Source organism: Athene noctua, chromosome 2 (genome assembly GCF_965140245.1).
Source record: "Athene noctua chromosome 2, bAthNoc1.hap1.1, whole genome shotgun sequence".
NCBI lineage: Eukaryota > Metazoa > Chordata > Aves > Strigiformes > Strigidae > Athene > Athene noctua.
In genome coordinates, this window is record NC_134038.1 from 37,266,944 (window position 1) to 37,293,485 (window position 26,542).

At 38.4% G+C, this 26,542-nt stretch overlaps 2 protein-coding genes across 9 annotated transcripts in view; one reads left to right on the top strand and one right to left on the bottom strand.

Moving 5' to 3' along the window:
* SLCO5A1 (solute carrier organic anion transporter family member 5A1) overlaps positions 1-14,495 on the top strand; it is an 80,632-nt gene extending 66,137 nt beyond the window's left edge. Inside the window, exons 7-9 of the mRNA XM_074898854.1 lie at positions 1,693-1,934; positions 4,916-4,980; positions 6,193-14,495. Coding sequence (XP_074754955.1) covers positions 1,693-1,934; positions 4,916-4,980; positions 6,193-6,638 — 753 coding nt within the window. The 3' untranslated portion in view covers positions 6,639-14,495. The remainder of the gene's footprint in view (positions 1-1,692; positions 1,935-4,915; positions 4,981-6,192) is intronic.
* A 4,745-nt stretch (positions 14,496-19,240) lies between these two features.
* SULF1 (sulfatase 1) overlaps positions 19,241-26,542 on the bottom strand; it is a 123,089-nt gene continuing 115,787 nt past the window's right edge. For 3 of the 8 annotated variants that reach the window (XM_074897681.1, XM_074897682.1, XM_074897685.1), the window contains one exon: positions 19,241-20,761. In XM_074897681.1, coding sequence (XP_074753782.1) covers positions 19,938-20,761 — 824 coding nt within the window. In that variant the 3' untranslated portion in view covers positions 19,241-19,937. Of the gene's footprint in view, positions 20,762-25,758; positions 25,866-26,542 lie in introns of those variants that run through there. The other 5 variants (XM_074897684.1, XM_074897687.1, XR_012633024.1 and 2 more) reach the window with 4 other exon arrangements.

The following is a 26,542-nucleotide window of genomic DNA, read 5'->3' on the forward strand; positions in this document are numbered from 1 at the left end:
TATTTGGCATTTGCAGTTGGAAGCAATAAGAAGATTAAGGTGAGGGACTGTAGGAAGAAAGCAGATACTCATTTGATATAAGAGAATGGAGTGCTGCCTTGGAAAACTGGAATCTGTCACTGCCATAATTTCTAAATGATGTTGTGCAAGTCAATTAAACAAAGCTTCTCCCAGTTGATCATCAATCTTGTATTCATGATATTCTGGATGATGGACGTGAGCAATAACCAGAAGTGCCATTTGTAGAAGCACCGAGTGACTAAATCTGTATCTGAAGGCATGAAAAGTACATTTAGAATATATTAAGTTGTATATAATGGAAAATGTTCTGAAAAAAATGATCCCAATTGTCTCAAATTAGTCACCCACATTTGTGAAACTTTTGATCTATTTTAGTTACTTAGCTACAAAATAGAGATAACAACATCAGTGCCTCATAACTGTTTTGAAGATAAATTACTCCTTTTGAGAGAGTTAAGCTGTAGTGGTGAGTGTGATAGAAAAATCCATATGAAGTATGAGCCATTCTGTCTTTGTAGTGGAATATATTTAGTGTGAGGAAAAAAAATACCTGGAGCCACATTTTAAAAATGGGAGGTAAATTATTGGATAAATTGATACAGTATTAAGACGCTTAGCTAAATCCCATGGGAAGAAAATGTGAGACCACGTCATAGCACAAACACATACAAAGGTATACATTATTGTTGACAAGCAACCATAATTTGGATATTTCCTGATGTCCCAAGTGCTTAAATTTGCAACCTTAAGATGGTCTTGTAATGTGGCTTCTGTGCATGTGTGGTCCTAGGTTTTATGAAGACAAACACCGAAACCAAAACCTTCCTGTAACATCACATAGGTCCTGACCTGTTTATTCTCTAGCACTGTTGTATTCTGATCTGCTGCACACCCTTTTGCCATTAAATTAGTTTAAACCAGTAGTATAATAAATGTGACAGGAGGCTATTTCTTATCTAGCTTGTCCTTACCTTGTTCAACTGACAGTCTTTTGTGCGTACGAAATGCCAATTTTTTATTCAGTCTCTTCATCCTATTTTCAGCTTCTTTATCCATTCAGGAATCCCTCATGCCCTCCATCTCACTGTTTAAGTCTCTGCTTTCCCATTATTCTCTGGTTTTGCTCCTTTCCACATTCCATCCACACCCACACCCACATCCAGCTGGAAGGTCCTGGGCTTCAAGTGTGAAGTGCAGCTTGTGGCTCTTTTGCCAAATCTGGGTAGACTTCCACTGAGATGGCAGAATACACATCCTGAATATGAAAGTCAACAGCCTGCCAAATTCCAGAATATGGCATTGTCAGTGCTGCTTGAAGAGTGTTTCCTCACAGTTTTTGTAACACAATAAAACCAACCTTTTTCTCCAGTCTCCCTGTCAGAAGTGATTGAATTGTTTTGGCAGAATTTTCCAAAAATATTCCAGAATTTTTTTTAAACTCAGCCTAAAAAAAGCAAGGAAAGGCAGTCTCATCATAGAAAGTCCTGGCCAGCTTTAAAAATACTTGGAGTGGTAACTTTGCTTGTACTTGGTGTAATGAGGCTAGAGGCAGAAGATTCCTGATTGAGAAGTACGGTGGGATGGTCATACCACGTCTCTGTTGAATATCTTTCTTGCAGCGGTATTTCATGTGGGAATGTTCTTTTTTATGTTCTTTTTTATTCTCCCCAGGTAAGAAATTACACAGAATGTGCCTGTGTCCAGAGTCGCCAGGTGATCACTCCGCCAACGGTGGGCCAGCGCAGTCAGCTCCGGCTGGTTATTGTTAAAACCTACCTGAATGAGAACGGCTATGCAGTTTCTGGGAAGTGTGATCGAACCTGCAACACGCTTATCCCGTTCCTGATATTTCTCTTCATTGTTACCCTTATAACAGCGTGCGCCCAACCATCAGCAATCATAGTGACACTCAGGTGAGAGCTCAGTTATGGTTTTTTAAGCATTTTTCCTGTGCCTGCTATCACCAGTGCTTGTGTCACAGGAGGCTGGGGCAATGCAGCCAAGCTCCTTCAAGCTTATGTATCCTTAAAAGATGAATAGAATAGGGCTGACATGGAACTTGCTTGTGTTTAGGGTATGTAAACGATAATCCCCTTCAGGATGCATGAAGTGCCCAGCAATTTCCAGGTGCTTTACAGAAAGAACAACTAAAAGCATCGTGTAAGAAAAGGATTGCTTCTGAAGAAATTTTCAAACTTCTTAGAGCAATGGTTTGGATTTTCAAATGCAAATGAAAAAATTTCATATTTAAAATTATCCTTTTCTCTTTCTCAAAATGGTTCATTCCTGCCACATGCCTGGTTTTGAATCTTCTCTTTCTTTCTTCACAGGAATTTTGAACTTGTACTGTAGTAGTGTTGTTGTCACTGTGGTCATTTAAGGATAGAGAACAACCCAGTTATTGTAGGGAAAGGTAGTGACATTTATTTGTCCATTTGATAAAAAAAAAAAATCAGGTTTTTGGATTGGCTTTTCCTGTCTTTGCCATCTGGTCTGATAAACATTATCACATCTTTGTCCATTTAAAATATAGCTTCTGTAAGTGATAAGTTTGATATTTTAAAGAAAAATTAGCTGAAAAAGAATATGTTCTACTGCTAAAATAAATTTGTATTTTTATAATATATGTTGCTGTTGTTAAAAGAAGAGGAGGAGGAATAATTAGAGGAAAATGAGATAATTATTTACTAGGATTTATAAACACACCTGTAACAGAGGGACAAAGAGAGTGATTCAAATATGTCGATTTGGTTTGGAATCTGAAGCTGAAGAGCTCTCAGAGTTCAAGAAGTAAGTTCCTTTTGGATGGAGATGAACTGGAAGGTTGGAACGGAACGGAACGGAACAGAATAGAATAGAATAGAATAGAATAGAATAGAATAGAATAGAATAGAATAGAATAGAATAGAATAGAATAGAATAGAATAGTTGAAAGGGACCTACAGTGATTGTCTAGTCCAACTGCCTGAGCACTTCAGGGCTGACCAAAAATGAAAGCCTGTTATTAAGGGCATTGTCCAAACACTGACAGGCATGGGGCATTGACAACTTCTCTAGGAAGCATATTGCAGTGTTTGAGATGCTCTTCAGAAGCACATCCAAAATGATCCAGATGCAAATGGGCATTCAGTCCCTGGGCCCATATTAAACCTGATCTGAAGTAAATCCCTACAAAACTTGAAATGCTTGTGGTTAGATGTCAAGTCTTCAGCATGAGCTGTTTAGCTGTATACATCTGCTTCTCTTGAGCTGCTTTAATTGCTAACATAGAGACACCTTTACGCCTGTTTTTTTGAAAAATCTCCCTCCAAATTGAGCTTTTTTAAACCAGTCTTCGGCCTTTAGTTTCTGCAAGAATGGTCCTCCCAACCAAGTGGGATTTTCTGCTGGTCTTTGTGTCTTCCCTTTGATATTCTGAGACTACTGATCTGCTGCTGCTCACAGTTTGTCCCTTATAAAAATAAGAACGGCAACTCTTTGTAGTAGGTCATGGAGCCTTAGAAAATGTGAGGCAGATCAGGACTTGACTTTGTTATCCTTAGGCTCAACCATGAGCACAGCTCTAAAACCCTCTGGCAGGCATCTGTGTCTCATCCCCAGCAAGAATGAGCACTCTCTTGCTGTCATTTTCTCAGCTCAGGTGGCTGAGGTGTATGCAGGCACCTGTTGCTGGCACGTGGAGGACTGTGCCATGTCATGTGGTGGAATTTGTCTTCCAGTTTTCTTTTAAAAAAATCTACAAATGGCAAGGATCGTTGTTAGGACTGTGAAGCCAAGCGTTCAAGAGTGGGGACATCAGTCTTCCAGTTGCTCATGCAACCTTAGCTCAACTACTATGTGCAGCATAACTACTGTATAGCGCCGTTACAATTCAGAGACTTTCGACTTATTCCTTCTGTCGCCAGGTTTTCCACCTGTATAATAATAAAAAAACCTCATCATTGCACTGCAATTGTGCAAAGGCAAACTACAGTCAGTGAACATTAATGTTCAGTAAAAAAAAAGTCGTCCCCCACACAAAAACAGTGACACCCACTGTCCCAAACCACATATTGTGCACAGTGCATCAGTCCAAGATTATGGCCCAGGTTGGTTCTCCAGTTTTGCAGTTTCTGAGTGCTTGACTTCAAAACCTTGATTTCACAGCTGCACCCCTTTGATTGCAGTCTTTTCATGTGTTTTTATCTTATATTACAATGTAACTAGAAACTGCCTATCTTAATTTCAGACCTTTAGGTTAAGATTTTAAAGTATTTTTTAAATCAGAAGAAAATTTGTGGTTTACTAGAATTGTAGTTGCATTGTGGAATGTCAATCTTTTGAAAGCTTGGCATTTTTCCTTTGAAACCAGTGGAAGAAATCTTGTATTACTTGTATTGAAAAGGAACAGTGTTTAAAGAGGCTGTTTGGATGTTTCTACTGATATTTTTCCTAAAATAACTCCAAAGTGCTTATACTATGCAGAAAACTGTTAAATTCAGAATTAAGTTTTCAGCAACTTAATTCTCCATTAATTCTAATTTATCTGAAAAAGCTTAAGAAAATAAAGCAAGATGTTATATGAAATAACAGGAGACTATCATGAGAAGCCATAAACATTTTGGATGGATTCTCTAAATTTCCTTAATGGGTTTGAATCCAATTCTTTAGACCTTACACAGGTAAAGAAAGGTTAAAAAGCATGATTGAGATTTTGATAAAACAGGGACAGGAGGGCCTGGCTATATTTTTTCCTAGCAATAAGAGTTAATGATATTAGAAGCTAAATGGAAGAAATTAGAGAAAGACTTTTTGTATCTCAGAAAAAAGCCAGGAGGTAGAGCGAGCCGGAACATACCGTAATGTTTATCTGTTATGACTGTTTCTTCAGAGGAGTTTTCTTTTCTTTTGCTAGGTCTGTGGAAGATGGGGAGCGGCCATTTGCACTAGGAATGCAGTTTGTTTTATTACGAACTCTTGGTAAGTCTTACAGTTGCCCAACATTTCCATAAAGGCTCACCATGTTCTGCTTAAATATACCATAAAAGTACTAAAATTCCATAAATCTGAAATAAATTGCGTGACTAATTTTATTAGAAACCCGAAATTAATACCTTCTGAAAATGTTGTAGCTCAGAATGTTTTTTTTTTTTGCTTTCTAGAACAACATTTTTGCCCCAGAAAGAGATATTTTTACAGTTTCAAATTTTATTTAAAAATTAATAGTTACTAAACATTATAAGGATATTTTCTTTTCTAGAAAGAGATTTTTATTGCTTTCATCAATAGCAATATCTCTTTGCATTTTTAAAGTAAGAAGCAATAGTTACTTAATGTCTAATTTCAAATTGAAGCAAAAAGGGTATATATTAAAAGTCTTTATTCCACTAAGTAGTTTCTTTCAATCTCTTAAACTTCTAAAATCCTGCCTATAAAGAACACTCCAGGTGTTCAACTACTATGAAACATGTGACTATGGCAAGCAAGGACTATTCTAAGAGGACAAAAGGAGAAGCCTGTGTAGCTGTATCTGGAACTTTTCTTTGAGGGAGGACATTTCTGACTTGTCTTAAAGGTGTTGTATATCTGGAGAAAGCAGGGGCATTCAGTGGGCTGGCTGCATTTTTAGCAGCCTTAGAAGTTTAAGTCTGTTTCTGAGGCAGATCTATTCAAAAGAAAATTTACAATTTTAGTAGTCTCACCACTTCCATCCATCTTCAGTAAGAGAAACATTTTGTGGTTTGGGGGGCTTTTTCTCCTTAATCTAGAGGGTCAAATCCTGCCCTTTCCCAGCTCATGGGCAATGTATGTGCAGCAAGTAACACTCTGGAGATAATAACGTATTTTGTTCCACTCCTGTATTATATTTCCTGAGAGCAACATTAGATTTTCTTTTGGGGGACAGTAGTTCAAGAAGAGCTGTTTGGGGATGACAGATTGAAGCTGTACCCATTTTAAGGTGCTGTTGCATTGTCTTCTTTGCTTGAATTCTTTCCCATTTGTGGAACATTTCGTATGTGGGAGAAGTAGTGTTGGTGGGAAGATCAACTGACTAGTTTTCCGTGTTTTACATTTCATGTGAGAACAGTAGCGTAGAAATCTCAAAAATTCTTGACCTACACTCTTTGGCTAAGGCATACAGTCTCCACTATATGCTAACACATATTATTTCTGTTGCTATTTTTATTTCAGCTTACATTCCCACTCCAATTTATTTTGGGGCTGTTATTGACACCACGTGCATGCTTTGGCAACAAGATTGTGGCGTACAGGGATCTTGTTGGGAATACGATGTCACCTCGTTTCGTTTTGTCTACTTTGGGTTGGCAGCTGCTCTCAAGTTTGTGGGATTCTTTTTTATTTTCCTGGCCTGGTATTCCATTAAGTGTAAAGAAGAGCAACTGCAGAGACGGAGATGGAGGGCTTCGCCGGTGAACACTGTGAGTGAGATGGTTGGCCAAGCTGGACCCCAACAAAACTATGCACGGACTAGGTCCTGCCCTACTTTCAGCTCCCGAGGAGACATCAGTGTGGCACAAGGAATGAACTGCGTAGCGCAGACATACCCCGGCCCTTTTTCAGAAGCAATAAATTCCTCAGATGAAAATGCATTGGAAGAAGTCACTGCTGAGATATAGACCCCTGGCTTGGTAATGTAATATTTAGTTTTGTTGGTTGACTTAATTACGGCGCCTTGTAAAACACCTGTGCCTTCTATTTTTAATCTAAATGTAACATGTGATAAAACCAACAAAGCTTAATGCAAACAACCATAGCATGTTCTTGAGGGCTGGATACCTCAAACCAACCCAAGTTCTTATTTCTCCCCTCCCGACAATGGAGTTTTAAAAAATTGTGTTTGTAATTATTTCAGATGTGTCCATTAAATGTCCATGCTCTGGCCTAATATCAATGTAAGGTTGAGGTATTATAAACAGCAGAAGTCAGTGAAAGTGTGACAAAAACTCATATTGTTGATGTCTAGACGTCACAAAAATGCTTAAATGTATCATCAACTTCACATCTGTAAATTGTATTTTTAAGAGATGAGTAATTACTGTGAGTTCTGCTACAAAGCACAACTGAACTTGTTTAAACTATGCAACTTATTTGAATAATTGTGCAGCAAAATAAGTTTAAAGTTTGTTTTAAAGACATTACTGCAACTGAATTTGAAAGGGGCTATTTTCAGACATAAGCATTAAATCAGAAAAGAACATAAGGTTTAAAGTACTGTTAATAACATGTTAAGCCATACAAAAAATTATGCATCGGGTAATGTTTGCAAATGTTGAGTTGTAATTGCTTTATCCTGTCAAAAGGTACATTAATTTTTCATTTGACGGGATGTCGTTACTCTTCACAAAGTACACAGGCTAGGAAAGTATAATGCTTGGAGTAAAAAACTTCAGTATTAATTTATAATGACATTAAGATGTAGGAATCATACACACATACAAGAGCAAATAGTGCATATTTCTGAATGTTATTTGGGGTGGCCGTTACTAGTGTCAAATCCATACTTTTCCTGAAGAAGAAAATAACCAGTTATAGCTTGATAGGAAGAGCTTGTCTGTCATTCAGAAATGTGTTCCAGTCTAGTTCAGCTTCAGTGAAGAAATCTCGAGGCAGAGCTCATGGTCTCATTTCATGTGTGGCCACCTGGGACCCGGCGGGCCCCTCACAGCGTGCGATGACCCAGGGTTCGGGCTGGCGCTGCTTGCTGCCTGCTGCAGGACTGAGCAGAGAGACACTTTAAGTGGGCTGCAGGCAGTGGTGCCTGGTATGAGGCTGTCCCCTCCCCTCCTGTCACCACCAGGGTGCTGTGGTCCCTGCCACTGAGGACAGCTAGGGAAGGAGTGCCAGCTCAGATGCCAGGTCCCTCTCATTTCTGCCCCACTTTTGCCTCTCCCACTGCCCACTGCTGGGCAGGCTGGTGGGGCAGGCCTGGATGTTCTAGTTGTATGGTTTGTCCCAAACGTGGCCGCCTTTCCTTTCCTTTCCTCAGCTTCACTGAAAGCTTCTGTGAAGGCAAAGGATGAGTCGTCCCTCCTTTGTCCTTCCAGGGGAAGAGCTAAGAATAGAAATTGTCTGCACGTGTGGAGTCACAGGATGTGATGTGGCCTTTGCTTATTCCAAATTACTGTAGTGTGTTTTCTTCCCAGGAGATACTGAGACTTTCTAATCAAATGTACTTGGCATTTCATTTCTTGCTCTGGAGGCTTTGTAGTGCCATGCTTATGATATACTAATGATGTCTCAAAGGACAGAGAATGATTTCAGGTGGACACTAGGAAGTCAAAGCTGTATTTTGCCCTGCAGGGAAAGTCTTTGAAGCTTAGGAAATAAAAAGCACTCTTTTAAGAGGACTCAGTGATAGTAAGGCTTGGATTTTGCCATGTAGAGAGCTTGTGTGAAAATAAATATGAAAGAGCAGAACTTCTACATATGTTTGAACAGACTTATTCCTGGTTTAATTTTAAATTTATAATATGTAAGTTGATCAAACATTATAAGGAGCTAAGTCCTTGAAATTAAAGGCATTACTCTCCTTGGTATCCTTGAGTTGTCCTGGGAGGAGTAGATTTCCCTCTCGTCCTTTGCTGGCTGCCTTTCCTCATGTCCGTCTCTTTTTGACCAGCACATGGGACTACCCACAGGGCTGGTTCCCTTGCTTGAGATGGTGGCTACTTATTTCAGAATGTCTCAGTCCCTTTATGTGGCTTGTAATGACTCCCACTCTCTGTCTGCAAACCCAGATGCTTCTACCCCAAACTACAATGTAGTGGGATATATTTTTCATAAATTCCTCCTATTCTGTACATACTAAATAGCTTTTTGAGGTCAAGCCTGAGAATTACTTTTTTTCCCTTGTGCAGCCACCAAGTATAATACATCCTCAGTCAGCATGTACCACCTGAGATGTTAGCTTCCACATTTCTCATCCCGAGGAGTAAATTTCCTTGGTTCAGAGGTACTGTTTTTTTTGTTTTGTTTTGTTTTGTTTTTTTCCATAGGAGATCAGAATAGATGACAAAAAAGGCTCCTTTTGCTTCAGTCTCAAATGCTTCTTGCACTAAGAAATTCCTGCCATGGCAAAAATTGAGGCAAAGTAGTAGGAAAAAGTGTAATTGCAGCCCATTGCCCATCCATTTTAATAATTCACCCATTTTAATCACCACAGGGTGAGGTGAAGAGCGACAATCTTTTAAAATACCTCAGAAACAGAACATTTAGGGAATTGTAAAAGTCTGGAGATGAATCATCTATCCTGATCTATTCTATTTCATGCCTCCTGTGCGCTTCTGTTCCATGTGAATAACATGGGAGAGCGGATTAGGCTTGTAGGGTTGTCAGGAGCTGACACTGATGGCAGAGAGTGAGTGATAGAAGAGACACATCTGCAACTGCCACCGCTTCTGAGCTGATTTCAAGGATACAGATCTTGTTGGAATGGAGACCACCTGCTTTTTAGGAAATCCTGACACACTTCTAAAAACATTCATTTTTTGAAATGTTTGAGAAACTGGAATGTAGAGGGAAAGATGTTCACTTTGGAAATACTGAAAAAGCCTTGTTTACACACTTTGAATAGCTTTTAAATTTTTCTTTCAAAATTATGTAGAAAACAACAAAAATAATTAGAATTTTTTGATACAGATAATTTTGACAATATGAACATGTTTCTACAAAATCACTTAATTACATCAGCATCCTCTGAAAGAAAGAAAACCCAGTTTTTGATTGATTCCTGAAGGAGGCTTTATTGTGAGTAAGTTGTAACAGTCTAAAGTAAGCCAATAAAGGCATGCAGGGGAAACACATTAACTTCCTAGAGAAGTCAATTCCAACATTGTCAGCACTGGCTGAGATATGGGCTAAGACCTGCTGAACAAACACTCTTTCTTGAGGTTGTTATTGCTGAAGGAAGCAGAATCGCCAGAGAAATTGTTTGCATCCCTAGCAGTAGCCATGATCGATGTGTGGTGCTAAACCAACTCACAAGAAGAAAAAAGGAGCTTTATCTATCACTCAGTGAAGGTGGCCATGCTGTCTTCTTGCTGTGGAATCCTTTGACCATAGAATATAAAATTCCATTAATTTGTAATTTCTCCCACCTTCCCTCTCTACCCACAAACACTAAAGGCTGAATAGCAGTGAGTACAAGAAAAGGTAAAGCAGGGGTCCTGCTCACTCACAGGCTGCTATTGGTAGCATCCCCAAGTCAGCCACCTGCAGTTAACCAGCCAGGGATAATATGGAGGAACAACACTCAGCGATTAACTGTAAGTTCAAAGTGCCATCATGCCATCACAAGGATAGACTAATTTCCCCTTACACCACTTATCCCTGATTCAGAGGGGGACATGAAAGGAGAAGTAGCCCCAATATATGGACTTGATTGAACAGGTAATCGTCCCTGCTTAGCCTCCCATTTGTCCTTGTTCAGAAAGGGTGTAGCAATGGCCCTGAGTGCTTATGAGTATAGCACCCTCAGGAGATGGTTCATAGACCTCTTAGGGGCTGGGATATCTGGAAAGTGGGACTCTCCCTATTTCCAGTTCTAGGCACCACCCCTGTGGTTTTGGTCTCCCTTCTTCCTTATAAGCATACTGGATATATTATGGTATAATTTGAAACTGGTGGTATTTTATATCCTTTCAGTATAGTGTGAGCAGCTGCAAGACACTTGTTGAATATTATGGTGCAATTTCTATTTAATTGGAAACTTTCAGTTCCTTGACCAGCCATTGTGTGTCTTAACAGTGCATGTTGTAACATGCAGTTCCTCAGAACTTGCTGTTCTCTAGGTGAAGCAGGGGCACAAATCTCCTAGGTGTTAGAAATGTAAGTTTGAAAGGCCCTAAATTAGTTACAAACACTTGAGTGTAGTGTTTAAAAAACATATTTTCTTTTTTTTTTAATATAGCTTATTAATTCATAGCATTAACTATTAATTCATGACAGCTCTGATCCAGCAGAACACTTAAATTTATATGCTTAAGTAATTCACTTAAAAATAATGCATGTATGTAAGTATTGGACTGAATCCCATCTGCATTCAAAAAAGAGTTCATTTACCCAAAGAGCAATTTCCATGCTGAGCTTTTTTCCCCATGTATTCAGTGATCATTGCAACCAGAACAGTACAAAATAGCACTCAAGTACTCTCCTGTGGCATTCATGTGTGACTACTTATACATCTGGCAGTGGAGGAAAGCTTTCATTTTCAAATAGAATTCAAAATCAAAATATTTTGTGGACATGCTCAAAGATACATTCTAGCTCTTCCTGCCATTCACTTATTTTATGAATCGTGGAAAATCTGTGCGCTATGTGGGGAGATAGATTAAATAAGGGCATCCTTCTGACCTTAAAGCCAATTAAATTGCTCAAGTAATGCTGTAGGTTTGAATTGTGCCCTCTCACAGAATTTGGACCTAAAGGTTCAGATGACACATTTTCAGTATCCTGTACAAATGGAGCAGAGCACTGCCTGCTCTATGTAAGTCCAGACAGCATGGCTGGGAGAGGGGTCAGCACCTTCTGAACTGTTCTTGCGGTTTTCCCCACAAATGCCTGAATTAATTGCTGCCTTAATACACTTTCTCTGTGTGTGATGCCACAGCTCTTCATGATGTTATATTAATATAAAACTGGTGATAAATAGGTCCAAAGTGTCTTACTGCTATTTTGGAGCCAGATTATCAGCCTCATCAGTCCGATGATGAGGCTGAAGAACTGGGCCAGTACCTTGGGTTGGATGTTAACAAGCTGGTGCTTTAGCAAGCGTGTGTGAACTAAGTGGTATTAAGTACTTGTTTAGCTTTTATACTCTGTTCACTAGTTACTACTACTGTTTTCAGAGATCAAAGACAAAATATTTCCTAAGCAAGTTTATCTTTTTCTGTTTTCTCAAGAATGTGTCTTTTGTAACGTCAGAGGAGATGCCATGCTGCATGCTGCAGTTTCTCTGTTTCCCCAGCTGAAGCCATCTAACTGTGGTTGCTTTTTAGGGGCTTAAAACACCTGGTAATGGAGATTTATCTGGACTACAATCTGAATAGGTATTTTTTTGGACAGAGTGTTTGCCCCTTGTAGATTAAATCTGTATCAACACATTTCAGGTTCTTCACATAGTGGACTTGCTTTTATAGACATTTTTATTCTTTATAGAGTGCTGAGAAGATGGATAGTCAACATCATGGTGGTAGATTCATTCTTTGGTATATATTTAGGGCTTGCTTTTTCTCTTATAATGTCTTGTTTAAAAAAAAAAAACGCAAACAACGAGGTTACATGTAAACATTGTTGCAGAATAGAGATGTGGGGCCTTCAGCATGGGGACTAGGTATGGCCAGGGTTCACATGATTCATCTTCTTTACACTGAATATCACCAGTACTTGTTACTATGTGGCCAAAGGTTTGAAAGCCTACCTGATCCTCAGGAAGGAAATTTTCCCTATCCTTTCCACAGAATATATCACCATAAATTAAACAGGAAAGCTAACACTATCCATATCCCATAGCTGTATCTTTTACATTAACTACAGTTAATAACTGTAGTTTTTAGCACACCACACCCCCCTCCAGTCCTTCAGATAAACTATTTTCTTCTGTCTTAATACAGCCTTTTAAACACAGATGTAGCTCTGCAAGTTCATAGATCCAATCTTTTCTTGGTTTCAAGTGTTAGAAAATAGATGTTTATTTATTCAGGTTCCATTCTACTCATCTAATTATTACATTATCCATTGTGTGTACTATATTTTTAAATTTTTTTCTATCAACCAGTTGTCACAATGTTATTCTGTAACCACATTTTGTTCATGATATAAAATAGGTGAAAAGCTGTGGGATTCATGAAGGGCTACAAAAAGCATCCAAAACTTTGTTCACCTTGAGGAAGGGTGAGATAGCTTGATAATCTTTGGACAAATGACTAAACAACACTGTGGTGCTAATAGGTACTGAAGTATTTTATGATGTAGTAACATGCAGTTATGCATGTTAACTCTGTGACTTAAATGACATATTCAAGGCATGTCAATGATGCAACTTCATGTGTTTTTGTTCTTAAAGTCTGGGCTGGTCCAGCAAAGACAGTGTTTGTAATTCCTGGTGGGCCAACTCCTACCTAGCTCTTCTGTGGGAAAGTCATTTCAGGAAGCAGTGTAGGATTTCACCCAGTGCTAACAGTAAAGGTAAAAAGCTCTACAGACCACACAAATCTCATGTAGGATGTATTCATCCTGCTCTAGCAATTGGCTTTGCTTAAACAGAGACTGAAAATAAATTCTATTATAGTGACAAGAAGCACTGGTCTAAATTCTGGGATGCCTTAACCGAATGTTTGTAAGCGTTTGCATGAAATTGAGGATTCAGATCTAAAATATTAATGTTCTTCTATGGAAAACCAGAAAGAGAGGGGCAGAGTAAGAGCAAATTCTACCTCTAGCAATGGAAAAAAGCAGAACCTGGTCAACTTTAAAGTGAGCTATGATTTAAAACAGAGAGTTTTGGTTGTGAAGTCTTGAAGACAAAATTTTTCCCTTCCATTTTGAATTCTGAAAGGTAATTATTTTGTGTTGTGCCTGGACTGCTCATGCAGAGGAGGCAGCTGTATCCTAAATAGCACTAAGAGGTACACCTACAACTGATAGGTCAGAAATTTTACCTCTTTAACAAATTCTATGTTCGAAAACATGGAGGGAAATTTCAAAACAAAGAAAATGTACAAAACCATCCTGAACTGAGTTGCTGTAAAAAAAAAAAAAAATCCATACAAAAAAAGAAAAAAATTGGGAGTCGGTGAGCTTCATGTTTGAGTGAAGGCTTTCCTCAAAGAAGATCTGTTCTTTTCCCCAGTTGAGCAAACAGGAGTTTTGCCCTTGGCTGCAGTGCATACCTCTACCAAATTAGTTAAGCAGAACAGCAACAGTCGGGGTAGTATATTAGGAGCATGGAGTGGGCACACTGCCTGTAACTGTTTAGTTTTTAAAAAAATCATTATTAAGCAAATGTGTAGAGTATTAAGGAAATTTGTAGAGTATGTCTGACCGTATGACTGTGTGGGTGCTGTGCTGTGGTAAAAAGAGGCTAATGGTTTATGCGGTTTGTTTTGCATACTTTAGGCTCCTCTGTGGGGTTTTTTAATTGATATTTATTTCTCAGCAGAGCTTAGAATAATTTTAAACCTGCGTAACACATCAATTAATGAAATCTGTTGTCAGCATCTGTTGTAAACATGTGTTTACAAAACAAACTCTTGAATACTTGATATTTGAAAATAAAAAATAGCATATCATGTGTGGTTTATTTCTGACAAAAAAATTAAACTGGCGAAAAAGGTGTGTGGGTAACTACAGTCATTCTGGATCAGATGATGAAGTGTTTGGTCTTTCAGTGTGTAGTCTGACAAAACCAAATCTTTCCACTGAATTCAGTGACCACTGGATCACAGCTAAGTATTGAATATGTAGAAATAAACTGTAAAATTCCACCATTTCCTCTAGCACTAAATTTGATTGATATTAGTTGTATGCTAAGATATACAAGTTTGTTTGAAATATGTATTGGACAGTTGGAAATAATACATAGGGTACAAGTCTGTGTGCATCCACCTGCTTAATGAAAGAGGGCCAGGGCATGAACCCAAGGACTGGACTCCTGATGTCCATACTGCTTAGTTCTTAGCTCACTCCTTGGTTCTGATTTGGACCACATCAGCAGACTACCTCCATGTGGTTTGTGGGGAAGGGCTATACCCGAGAGAGCTCCCACATGTCAGAAGTGGCTGATCCAGGTTTGGTTCCCCTGTTCCTGCAGCCACCCAGCACCACAGGCTGTGCGTGTCAGGGACCCCTGTGTCCTCATGCAACACTGCAGGGGCTGCAGCACACACCACAGCACCATGTCATAAGAGCTCTAGTGGTTGCAATGCAGGCCTTTTATTACCACAGACATTTAAAAATGAAAAAAAATTGAAATTGTATTCTGGGTCCACAGCAACATCAACACAAAGCCAAGGGGAGACCCAGGGCTGTCTGCATGCGCATGGGGCTAGCCTGGTCTAGCAGTGTGGATGTGACTTTGTTCATACAGTTTGCGTTTGAAGCTAGGTTTTCTACTCTCTGGACTCACTTTAGTTTAAAAGTGTAGGTGTATCCATGGATGGAAACTCTGTCCCGAGACAGCCTGGTTCTTCAAGATCAAAAGAACAGCAGGTTGAATGTTTCATTATTGAGCCTTTAAATTCAAAAGTGTTTTGATGTGTAGTGCGTATTTCGTGAATGGATGAGCTGTGGTTTTTTTCTATGAAACCTCCTAACTGCCTGGTGTACTGTTAATACTATGAGCCCCCACACCCCAGCAGTGACCACACAAAACTTTGCTGCCATGAGGCAGCTGAATTTGCTTTGATTCAGGGCATGGCTTGTCTTCCTGGGGTATCTAAGTGCATATGGTTTCAGACCACAGACAGAAACTGCAGAGGTGTGCACAGCACCTGCCAGACTCAAGCCCTCAGACAGCCGTGCAGCTTCACCCAATGTGCACAACCAGGAAGGAGCTACTGTTTCATGGACAGCAGAGAAATCTATGTGGTCCAAGTCCTCTCCAACTTCCAAATTCAAAGTAAGACTTATTTGTTTTCATTTCCAACACACATAATGACACAAAAAGCATCTTGCAGATCCTTCTGAATATTACCAGTGTTCAATACTAGAACTGTTAAACCAAGAAATGTGCTGTGGATGAAATTATCAGTAGCTTTCTAGCACATCAAGGGGTATCATTGATAGTTGAAAACTGAATAAATGAGCTACTCTGGCAGGTGTTGGAAGCACAGCAGGGTAGTTCAGGGGCCAAGGAGTCACCGTTGTGTGGTTCTGTACTGACATCTGCTGCCAGAGTGGGAGTAAAATTACCCCAGGCAGCTTGAGGTGGCTCAGGTTGTGACTGCATCCCTTCAGCGGAGACATAAATTTTTGAAATTACTCTCTGTCTTGTACTGCACTTACTGCACATCGGTTCTCACTGAAAAATGGTGTCAGAGCATACAAACTGTATTGTTTTTTTCCTGAAACTAAAGGAGGAAGTTTTATTACAGCATCATACCTGCTGGACATCAGCCATCCATGGGTGCTCAGGCCTCAAGACTAGTCCTGAGCAGATCCTCCCTGAACAGGGCTGTTGCAGCTCTTGGCTTCTCAGCCCTGACTGTTCTACACAGACATCCTCACCCACTGTGCTTGTGCGACTTTCAGTGTAGACAGCTGCAGGCATCTAAAGGGAGTTTTGGTGAGGAGAGTGGGGATGGTCTATGCCCAGTCTGAAAAAACCTTCTGAAAAAACCTTCATTCTACTGCCAGGTAAACCTAGAGGTGGCTGACCTCCAGAATGATTCTATGATCCAAATATTTTTTTTATAGCTGTTTGTGTGCATTAACACCTCAGGAACAACAGGATCTACCCCCGCATAACAGCAACTAAATCATATCTGAAGTTCTGGAAATTAAGCATTACTCATCTTTGCTTTTCTTGAGGGCTTTCAGCTGGTAGGAGGTCTCAGAAAGTGTCACACACAGTCCAAAGGTGTGAGGGGAGGACTGGCTGCCTTCTTTTAAATCCCAGAAGAAACATTTTGCACAATGTTGGCACCTCCCAAAGATGTGCAAGCCCTAAAGTTATTCCTGTCCAGCTCCAGGCCCTCTTCAAAAAGTAAATAACTATGTAGCACCTTTCAAATTACACACACTTACCACTATTTTGCAGATCAGAAAAAGCTGGGAAGGTCCCACTCTTGGCTCTCCCCTTGCTTGCTGTGATGAGACGATGAAGTCAGATTTAGGCATTTGACTTCTTCCTGAGCCTGTGTCTGCCCATTGCCTGTAAGAGCTTCCTGACAGCTCATGGTCTCAAACGGCTTCAGCTACAGGACAAGAAGTACTGCACAGAAAGAATTGCAAAATGTATTGGGATAGCAACACACTGCTTAGGACACTTAGGGATACGACAGCTTTTGGCCTCTTTCATTTGGTCTGGTTTTATATTTTATGCATGTTTCCAGAGGGCAAGGATTGGAGCTCATTGTTCCGTGTACCTCCTAGTATCTTTTACATTTTTTTCCCCTCCATACTCCTATAAAAGAGCTGCAAAAAAGGCTCTCACCTGGTTTAGAAGATAGAGTACTATCTAAGCTTCTGATAGTTTAGAAGTCTTGGCACTGCTCTGGAAGAAGGAAGGTTGATCACCTTCATACTGAGGAAGATGCAATCTCTTCCATTTCTTGAATGAATACTTTAAGCTGTCATGTAAGGAGGAAGGAGAAGTGGGGTAAATGGGTGGACCACACTATTGCACCATTCCCCTCTCTATCTCTACCCAAGCAATAAGAAAGGAGAAGGCATCTTGCCTGGGTTCTTTCAAAGTATGCTTTCAAAGAATGAAGGGCACATGGTTGATGCTGGATAATTCCCTGCACAAAGATATGAGCCGTAGTTGTATGGGACCTTGCTTCAACTTGCCTTTGTCCTTAAAGTCCTCCCAAACTTGCTGGCCCAGCCTGCTCTGCACCCTGTTTTGAAATACATCTTATGTTTGCCAGTGTGCTTTCTAGAGGTAGACATCTCTCAGGGGTCTATCTAGCATTGCAATGACTGGTTTTTGACTACTTAAGTTGATCCCCTTTCCTAATGCCCACAAACATCACCTGTAACTTCATGTCTGCAGGAGCATCGTTGTCCAAGGACTGTGTAGAAGAAAGAAGATTCATGAAGCATAGCTTCAGAGGTTGAATTTAGCTTATGAAGGTAATCTTATTCACAGACCACCAAAGAAACACAGAGTGCAAGTAAGAGAGAGTTTACCTTGAAACCTAAACTCTGTGACAACTCTTGTGCAAGGAGACACTCCTCACTAGAGTTCTGTGGTCTGCTCTCATTAAGCCCTGCATGTCCAGCCTGCTGCACTTTGCTGTCACAGGGAGAGCTCTGCAGGGAGGAGGGAAAGCAGCAAAACAGGGCATGGCACCGTGTAATGTTGCTTTACTTCTGGCAACCGCTGGTTGTGCAGCTCAGTGCATTGACTTCAAGGGAGAAAGGACTGGATGAATTGGCAATTAAAAACAAAAAAAATCACAGCATGTCTTAAACAGAAAAATATATATTATTCACAATCTCCAGGAATAATTTATAACTAACAGAATGTAGTGTGTTATTTAGTTACCCATTGCTTTAAATGTGGATGGATTCTTAAAACTGAAACCGTTAACATATTTTAAAAATAAATCTTAATTAGTATGAAAACCGGATCATCTGGAGTTCTCTGAAGCAGGTAAAGTAAACCACCTTTTATTGAAAGCAATATTGCTTCTAGACTTTCCCGAAGCCAGAATTGTTCTATAAAAGTATCACAGAATTATTATACAAGATTTAAAAACACAGTCTGTATCCTAGTAACTTAAAACCTATGTACAAATAGCATCATTCATGACCATAAATATATTTTTCTATCAATCAGCCCATGACACATACATCAGATAGAGCTAGTAATTTTAACATATGTACAGAGTCCATCAAAAAGACTGCTTCTTAAAATTATTAAAATTCCTACTAAAAGAATCTCACTTTTAAAAAGTTTCAACTTGAAATACAATGCAATGAATGTAAGTTTAACCTGCAGTGCTTGCAATAGCCAAAAAGTACTCACTACACTAAATAACATGTAACAGATAGGAAACACACCCGTGAATTGGACACTGTGGAATTACATCTGTTTGAGGTAATTCTCTTTTGTTATTGTGCTAATTATTTAGAAATTTATAAAAAAGCAAGGGAAGATACTAAGTTTTGAGTAATACAGATTTTCAAAGTCATTTTTGTATTATACTTTATAAAATTTAATGTTTGGTAAAGTTCAAGAAAATATTTAGAATACAACAACAAAAATTATTTAAACTACTATTTTTTTATCTCATGTGCCTTTGGTAGCTAAAATAATGTAAATCTAACATGATTTTATCATTCCCTTCAATGCCTGTTCAAAACAAGAAGAATTTAAGTCTCAAAATTATAATAATGCTTTCAAGATATTGTTCAGGATAATAAAAATCAGATGTGGTGACAAAACCATATATGTACTGATGTAAACCTTTATACCAGTGTCATAAAAAAAAAAAAAAAAAAGTCAAAATACCTCATGGATTTTTAATACTGACAATATCAACATATAGGGAAACAATTCAATCCAATTTAAACAAATCCTCCTACAATTAACAATCATTAGCCATACCTTTCTGAGAGTAAATTTAATTAAATCAAAGTAACAAAAACATGCAATATTTTTGCTAAAATAATATTCAAAGTGTCTTTTTCCACAATCCATACTGATTACGTCATTCCTGTCAATCTATTTATTGGTTTCACAACTACATGAGACAATGAGCAAACTAAGAACATGTAAGGTATTAGATTCATAAATGGTATGGCATACAGATTTTAAAAGTGCATTTTACTCAAAAGCATGACATTAAGAATTTCCAGTGGTTAAAATAATTTATGAAAAAGACATTATGCAGACAGATTAGATGGACTGAAACATTCATTCATGCTGGGATCATTTGGAAATAGAGACAGTAACTTGAACATCCTCTTCAAAGAAATAATTTTTAGCTTTTGGAGTATGTGCTACTACATTTGAAAGTTAACACTGTTTCTTTTCTTCAAAAGCTGAAAATTTTGTTTTCCATTGGGGAGAATTACTGTGAAAATATGTGCGTATGAATAAAACAAATGTACACAGACAAATACTGAGCTGGGTTCAATTTAGCTGCAAAACGTATCTACAATAAACATGGAATGTCAGTTGTCATGATTACCTTTATTAGTTTGCTAATAAGAAAAAGGAGAAATTATTTAATGGTTTACAACTTGATCTAATCCAAGGAGAGTGGAGCAGAGGCACTGCCTTCTACATTTAGGATTTGTGAAGTTTCCCCTGCAAGCCTCTGTTCCTTTTTTTTTAAGAAAGTTCCTGTTTTCTGGGTACCAATAGATGAATCCCTAATGGATACATTTACACCTTGATGAACAAGGGGTTTATCAGACCTCACAGGAAGATATATTTGATCTTCAAATATATCTTTCACAGCATCTCTGTCCTGATGAGTGTCTTTTTGAGGAATACTGATGGGTTGTAGCATGAAACTATGTCGGGACTCCAACTCTATCAAACCGTTTCCACTGAAGTCCATATCAAAACGGTCTGTTTCTTTATCCTCCATCCATTTTTCAGCTTGATGATTATTTCTCCAGTGTGCATCATTCAAACTACTTTTCTCAGGAATATCATTGTTTAATTCAAGTTTCCTCTCCTGACTTAAATTCACTGTGCTCAAAGTGAGGGTGGCAAAGTCCGTTGGCACAATAAGCTGCAACTCTCCTGCAGGCAGGCCACTCGATTCTTCAGCAGAAGTAATTTCCACCAAGGTAAATGATGTAGATGATTCGTCCCTGTCCTCGTCACTTTGAGCAGTGTTATCCTTGTCTGTTTTATTTTGCTGGTAGTAACTGTTCAGCAGTGCAAACATTCTATCTACATCCTTCAAGTAATTAGTCCAGTCAGCCAGACTAAGTCTATAGTTGTATCTGTATTCATATACACTTTCATTCACACTGTACAAGTCTTCCAGTCCTTGCCAGTTGATGTCTCCAGTGAAACTGGGCAGGTTAGCCTTCCCATCCATCCCATAACTGTCCTCTGTTGAAAGAAAGAATAAAGCCTAATGGTGAACACCAGCTTAAAAGTGCAAGCAAAGCTTCCACGTGTGTTTCTACTCCAAACGGCTTGAAAGCACGCTATTCATAATGTATGTAGCTCAAAATGTAAGATGATCCACATCTTCTGTCATCATATCAGTGATTCTGGGCTCGGGTAGGTGTGTTGACAGCTTCTGCTGAACACACGGCAAAAAACTCCCCGTCTTCTGCTACATCCTTGGACTAAGTGAAAAAGAGCAAGAATATGGTCTAATGGGGCTTTGTGACAAGTCATAGATAAATCTTTCCTCTGATATTTCAAGGCAGAAAAGGTGCTTCGATACACAAATCATCCATTCACCTTTCCTGAACACCTCACCAAAATATGGAATAAATGAACAATGGTTAAGTATAAAAGATGGGGTTAACTCTGAAAGCCATTAGTGAACTGAACTTCAACAATATCCACAGGAATTTAGTGTCTTGGTAGCTTGAGACATATGGTCTACAAACCAACAAGCCACACTTTATTTAATAAATGATAGCCAAAGATAGTGATTAATTTACTTTGTAAATGCTTATTTTAATTTACACGGCACAGTTAGGAGAGAGAAAAGCTGTAAAAACTTGGTGTGAATTAAATTATAGGACTGCACCACTTTGTAAAATAGTGTTAAAATATACATAGATATAGAACCTCCTAAAGGTTTTATTTCTTTCAATGAAAATGTCTAACAACTTCATCAAATAATAAATTTGAATAAAGGGCATACATATGAGTCTGTAAGTAGCAATGGAGCTACATTATATATTGATCACAGACAGAAAAATCAAGGACACGAAGCAAACCCATTTCCAAAAGATTTTTAAACGTCACTACAGCTACTATAGTGACCCAGATTATCAAATGTAGTGTGAAATTTTATTTTGACAAGTAGCACTGAACACCACTATTTCATTTAATTCCCTGCGCAGACTGTGTTCAGTCCAAAGATTTTAACAAGAAAGTGGACTACAAATCAAAACTAATTAGATGATGAAAAAGCCTGTCAGGGAGAGGGGCAAATTTGTCCTTACAAATGATGTTGTAGGCAATATTTAGTAATTAGTTCACTGAGATGACTTCTCCTTCTGAAAACTGTACAGGCAAGTAGGCTAGTAGTAATGACCTTGGAAGTACAAGTGGCTATAGTTCAACAGCGTGAACTCAGCACAAATATTTATTTCTATTGAGCCCTTAATCCCTACAGTGGGTTCTTGGCAGCTCCATTAATTTGTCTGCATTTTAACTTGACCCCTCTCATTGTTCAATTAAAACAGAAGATACAACTCGTATCTATCATAGCTTATATTCCTTGCTGCTTTATTAGCTTGGGATTTCACAGTGGAAAGATTTTCTCCACTATTTAGTCCATCATATGCAAAGTCAGAAAAATAACATTATGGTTAGAAAAAACCCTTATGATTTTATTATGATGAGGAACCTTATACTGCACCAAAGGAAGACCACTTTTGTTACTTGGAAACACCTGAATCTTTGTTCTTAATTGATATTTCTTCATTTAATATGACTGCTGTAAATACAAAGTAAAATTTAAATATCTTATTTTTTTAAAGCAAGTTCTAGAGATATTTTTTTTGCAGACACTTGGCAAACTCTCTATCATAGGAGGCAACACAAAATATTGGATCCAATAGGACAGCTATGACAGAGCGTCTTCTTTCTTTTCTTGAAGTAGACAAGAGAAATGAAATCATGGCATGGCCACACAGGAGCCATCTTTATAAGACATATGGATAATTTGTTTCCTGAAACAAAAAAAAATTAAATACCACAGAGATTTCAAGAAAAAAAAGGCTTACTATTCCAGCACTTAGAGATATAAAGGGCCCTAGAAAACGTCACATGAAGGGATTCATTTTTGAGATTAGTCACCAAATCCTCTAAGATATTAACCACACTGCAAATGCAACAATTTTTAAATTTTACTCTGTTAGCATTAGTACTGATGGTTTCAAAGGTGCCTTTAGGCCCAGAGGACCCTCTGCTGTCTGTCCCAGGCAGTGGCACAGGGGGTTGAGCTGGGCAAGCCTGAATGTCAAGGTGGCCAGTGAGGAGATCTGGGGGACGATGAAGAGGAGCAAGGTTCCCATCAGCCTCAGCAGCAGGTAAAGGGGGCTGTGCTGCAGAGAAGTGAGATCAGCAAGGAGTTTGCTGTATTCCTACAAAATAGCTCAAAGGTTGAGTCAGACCTACGTGGTCATCCATGCTGGATCTATTTTTTCCCCTCTAAATGTGGCACTGTTTCTGCAATCTCAGAGGCGTTTCACAGCTGGGAAGGCACTGAGAATTGTTCAATGATCTTCACATCAGGCAGAAAAAACAAACTTGTTTAAACACATGGGACAGAGGTAACTTGTATTCATGCATGTTAAACAAATAGGAAAGCAAAGTCTTAAGATCCTAGAGCTGACTGTGTGTTGGTTGACTGAGTGAGTCACCTCACAGCTTAATTCCACAATTTAGTAGTAGGAATGAAAAGTTTCCCACTGAAATTAAAGCATACAGTAAGAAGAAGAGAGTAAAGAAAAGGTTTTCCCCTGTAAGAAATCTCATTACATACAGGTGTGAAATGAGAAAGTGAACACAAGTTGCATTTGATCCTCAATCAATATTTTGGAATCGCCCAACTATGTCATAGACCCAAACCAGAGAAAAACTGTTGCTAACTTTTCACAGTAAAACACCTTCTGATTTTTAAAAATCAAGCATTAGCTAAGCTTCACGCTCCTATTATCATACTCCAGAGTCCCATGATGCCCTCTGTGGCTGTGATGTCTCACAACTAATAATGGATCTGAATATATCTCCATTGAGACTAAAGACAAGTAGGTATAATCATCTCCTTGGTGGCTTTGAAAAACCTCAGACAAGGAGGAGAGCAGAGAGGAATGTGCAATTCCCACATCCTGTTATCATTCATGTCTGCAGAGTTGTTTTGTCTATCAAAGGGCACAGGTGACACGAGTTCTTCCCTGTTGATGCTCTCTCTCCATGTTTTAAGCAAATAGGACTATACTGGCTGTTTCCATACAGGCCTGTTGTCTCGATATTGTACTTGTAACACCTGTAGCACTGTACTAACTCAGGACATTTTGAATGGGAAACAGGTCTGAGTGGAGAAACTGCATGATCTGAAGGGAGCCTAAGGGGTAGTGCAGGTGACTTAGCAGCACAGAGCTTTCCCATTCTCATTCTGTTGGTTTCTCTACAGGCATCAAGAAAAGGATCCTCTAAGAGATTGTTTTAATGATTCCTGACAAATGGCTGTTGTTCATTATATATATATTTTTTTTGTTTAGAAAGGAAAACTAATTTCCACTAAGATGGGGCTTGAACCAAAATGTCAAACCCAAGCATCTCTGTATATTGAGTAACTGTGTTTAGAGTGTCATGCCACAGAGCAATACCACTTGTGTTATATTATACCAGCTATTTATGCCAGTAGCATAATTTTTATTGACTTTGTATCAGAAGTTAAAAGGTTTTCATTACTAAACAATGTAGCAAGATATAATTTAAAGATTAATCCTGTGTGCTCTACTATTTCCTGCAACCCTACAATTCAAAAATGCCATTTCTGTCAGATCTGTAGTTAAAATGAGGAATGCTTACAAGGATGTTTTCTAATGAAAGACTTAAAAGCATAATTACAGGGATTACTTTCTATAGTTGTAGTAGCCAATTCCCACCAGGCTATAATGAGCAATGCAAACAACTGGGATATAACCAAATGAAAGCTTATCATTTTCCTAGATCTCAAAACTACTCAAGTGGGAAAACACAAAATTGGCTGCAAGAAAAAAAAAGCTGCTTAAACTAGAGACCTATAAAACATTGAAATACATTATCTTAATTGTTCCCTGGCTGTTGGGAACTAATTATAAGGTTCTTTTCAGAAGACACTGTGAAAAAAAGTTTTATGTAGACTTGTATACTCCTTGGACCCAGTTTACATCTCAGGTAAACAATGTATATTAGGAGTTAATCCACCAAAGTGCACAGAGAAGAAAATGTGTAAAACTGATATACCATGAGAAGATATCAAGACTAAATATGACATTTGACAGACTTTAATCTGCTTTTTACCCTGAGTACAAGTATTGCTCGATGAATAGCAAGTGCAGTACTATTAAGACCCGAGGTTTTTCAGTCTCTTCAGGCTTTTGCTTTATGTTTGACTGGTTTCTCCAGCAAAAGGAACTGGGCTCTGCATGATAAACATGTAGGTAGGTTAAGTATACTTGCAAACAGATAAATATACTTGCAAATATCAGTTTTTTGTGTATTCCTCAGGTTCAAGCAGGTATAAAAAACCTGACCTAGTGTCCTTCCTCAATTCAAATATTACAATATTTTGAAGAAATTATGTTTCATGTGTGTGTGATTTGGTCATGTGTGTGTGATTGGCCCCCCTGCCCAAAGGAGTTTCATTTTTCTGCCATATTTATATTGACCTGTCTCCTGCTGGCTTCTGAGCACATGCGGCTCATATTGAGCACTACTTTTGCTTAAAGCAGCCTCTGCCAACATTTCTTAAAGCCAGTGAGAAGGTTTTAATTATTTCCATAGATTTGGTTAGGCTTTTTGTATATATATACCTCAGAAAGCTTTTTAAGCACATTTTGCTCATATTTTAAAAAGCAGCTGTACAGAATTCTTAAATAGAAACAAAAAAAAACCCCAACCCATTAAAAATCAACCCAACAACAGGAAAACAACCCAAAAGAAGTGATTCTTTTTGTGTCATTTTCCCTGTGTAAACATCTAAGAAATACAGGCATGGAATATGAACTGTGTGAAATCTTGCTATGACAACAAGCTACGTTAAATGTAGAATGGTAAATCTAAAAAACAATGGCCAAGTTCAGTGTAAAGTAGTTAGAAAATGCATGCATCAAAAGCTATGCTGTGTGCAACATGGCAGGATACAGACATTAGTTGAAATGGACTGGAGTCATGCAATTATTTGGAAAGAAGCTGCTGAGGAGAATAAAAAAGTGTGGATACCTGTGTGGATCATAGCTTCCTCCATCTTTATTTCCTGATATAGGAAAATACAAGAGTAACTTTTGTTAGTGTTTAGAACTTGTAAAACCATTCACAATGTAGTTTTCCATGCACAGCATCTAATTCCTAAAAAGAAATGTACTGTGTTAAATAAAGACAGAGCTGCAGTCCAACAAATATTTCCTGGAAGTTTTATGTAAAAGAACTGAAAAACCACAGTTTTTCAAAAATGATAAAACCCCCAAACAATTAAATATTTTAAAAAAGAGAAACGCTTGTAGCTGAAGAAAGAGATACAAAGATGCTTCACCAGAAATTATGTAGAAAGGAGTATTCCTGTAAAAAAAATACAATACTCAATCAACCAAATTTAAGTGTAATGAATTCCAGAGTTATGAAGTATAAATACCATCTAATTTTCTACTCAGATACTGTTGTAAAGAAATACTGCTTCTCTCAAAAATGGAGGGGACTACTGCTGATTAGAAGTTTGCAATGTTAAGTCTCAGTTATGGTGTAGAGTCTGAGGTTGTTCATATAGCCAGACAGCAATCGGAATAAACGCAGGATTTAACACCTCATCTGCTACTGGGAGGCAAAAAATAGCCAAATAAAACCTACAACAGAGAAAAGACTATGAGCGATCTGTATATGCTTGTTATTGCTTAGTGCAAATAATATGATAATCTTTCTCCAGAGTTTCTGTAAATG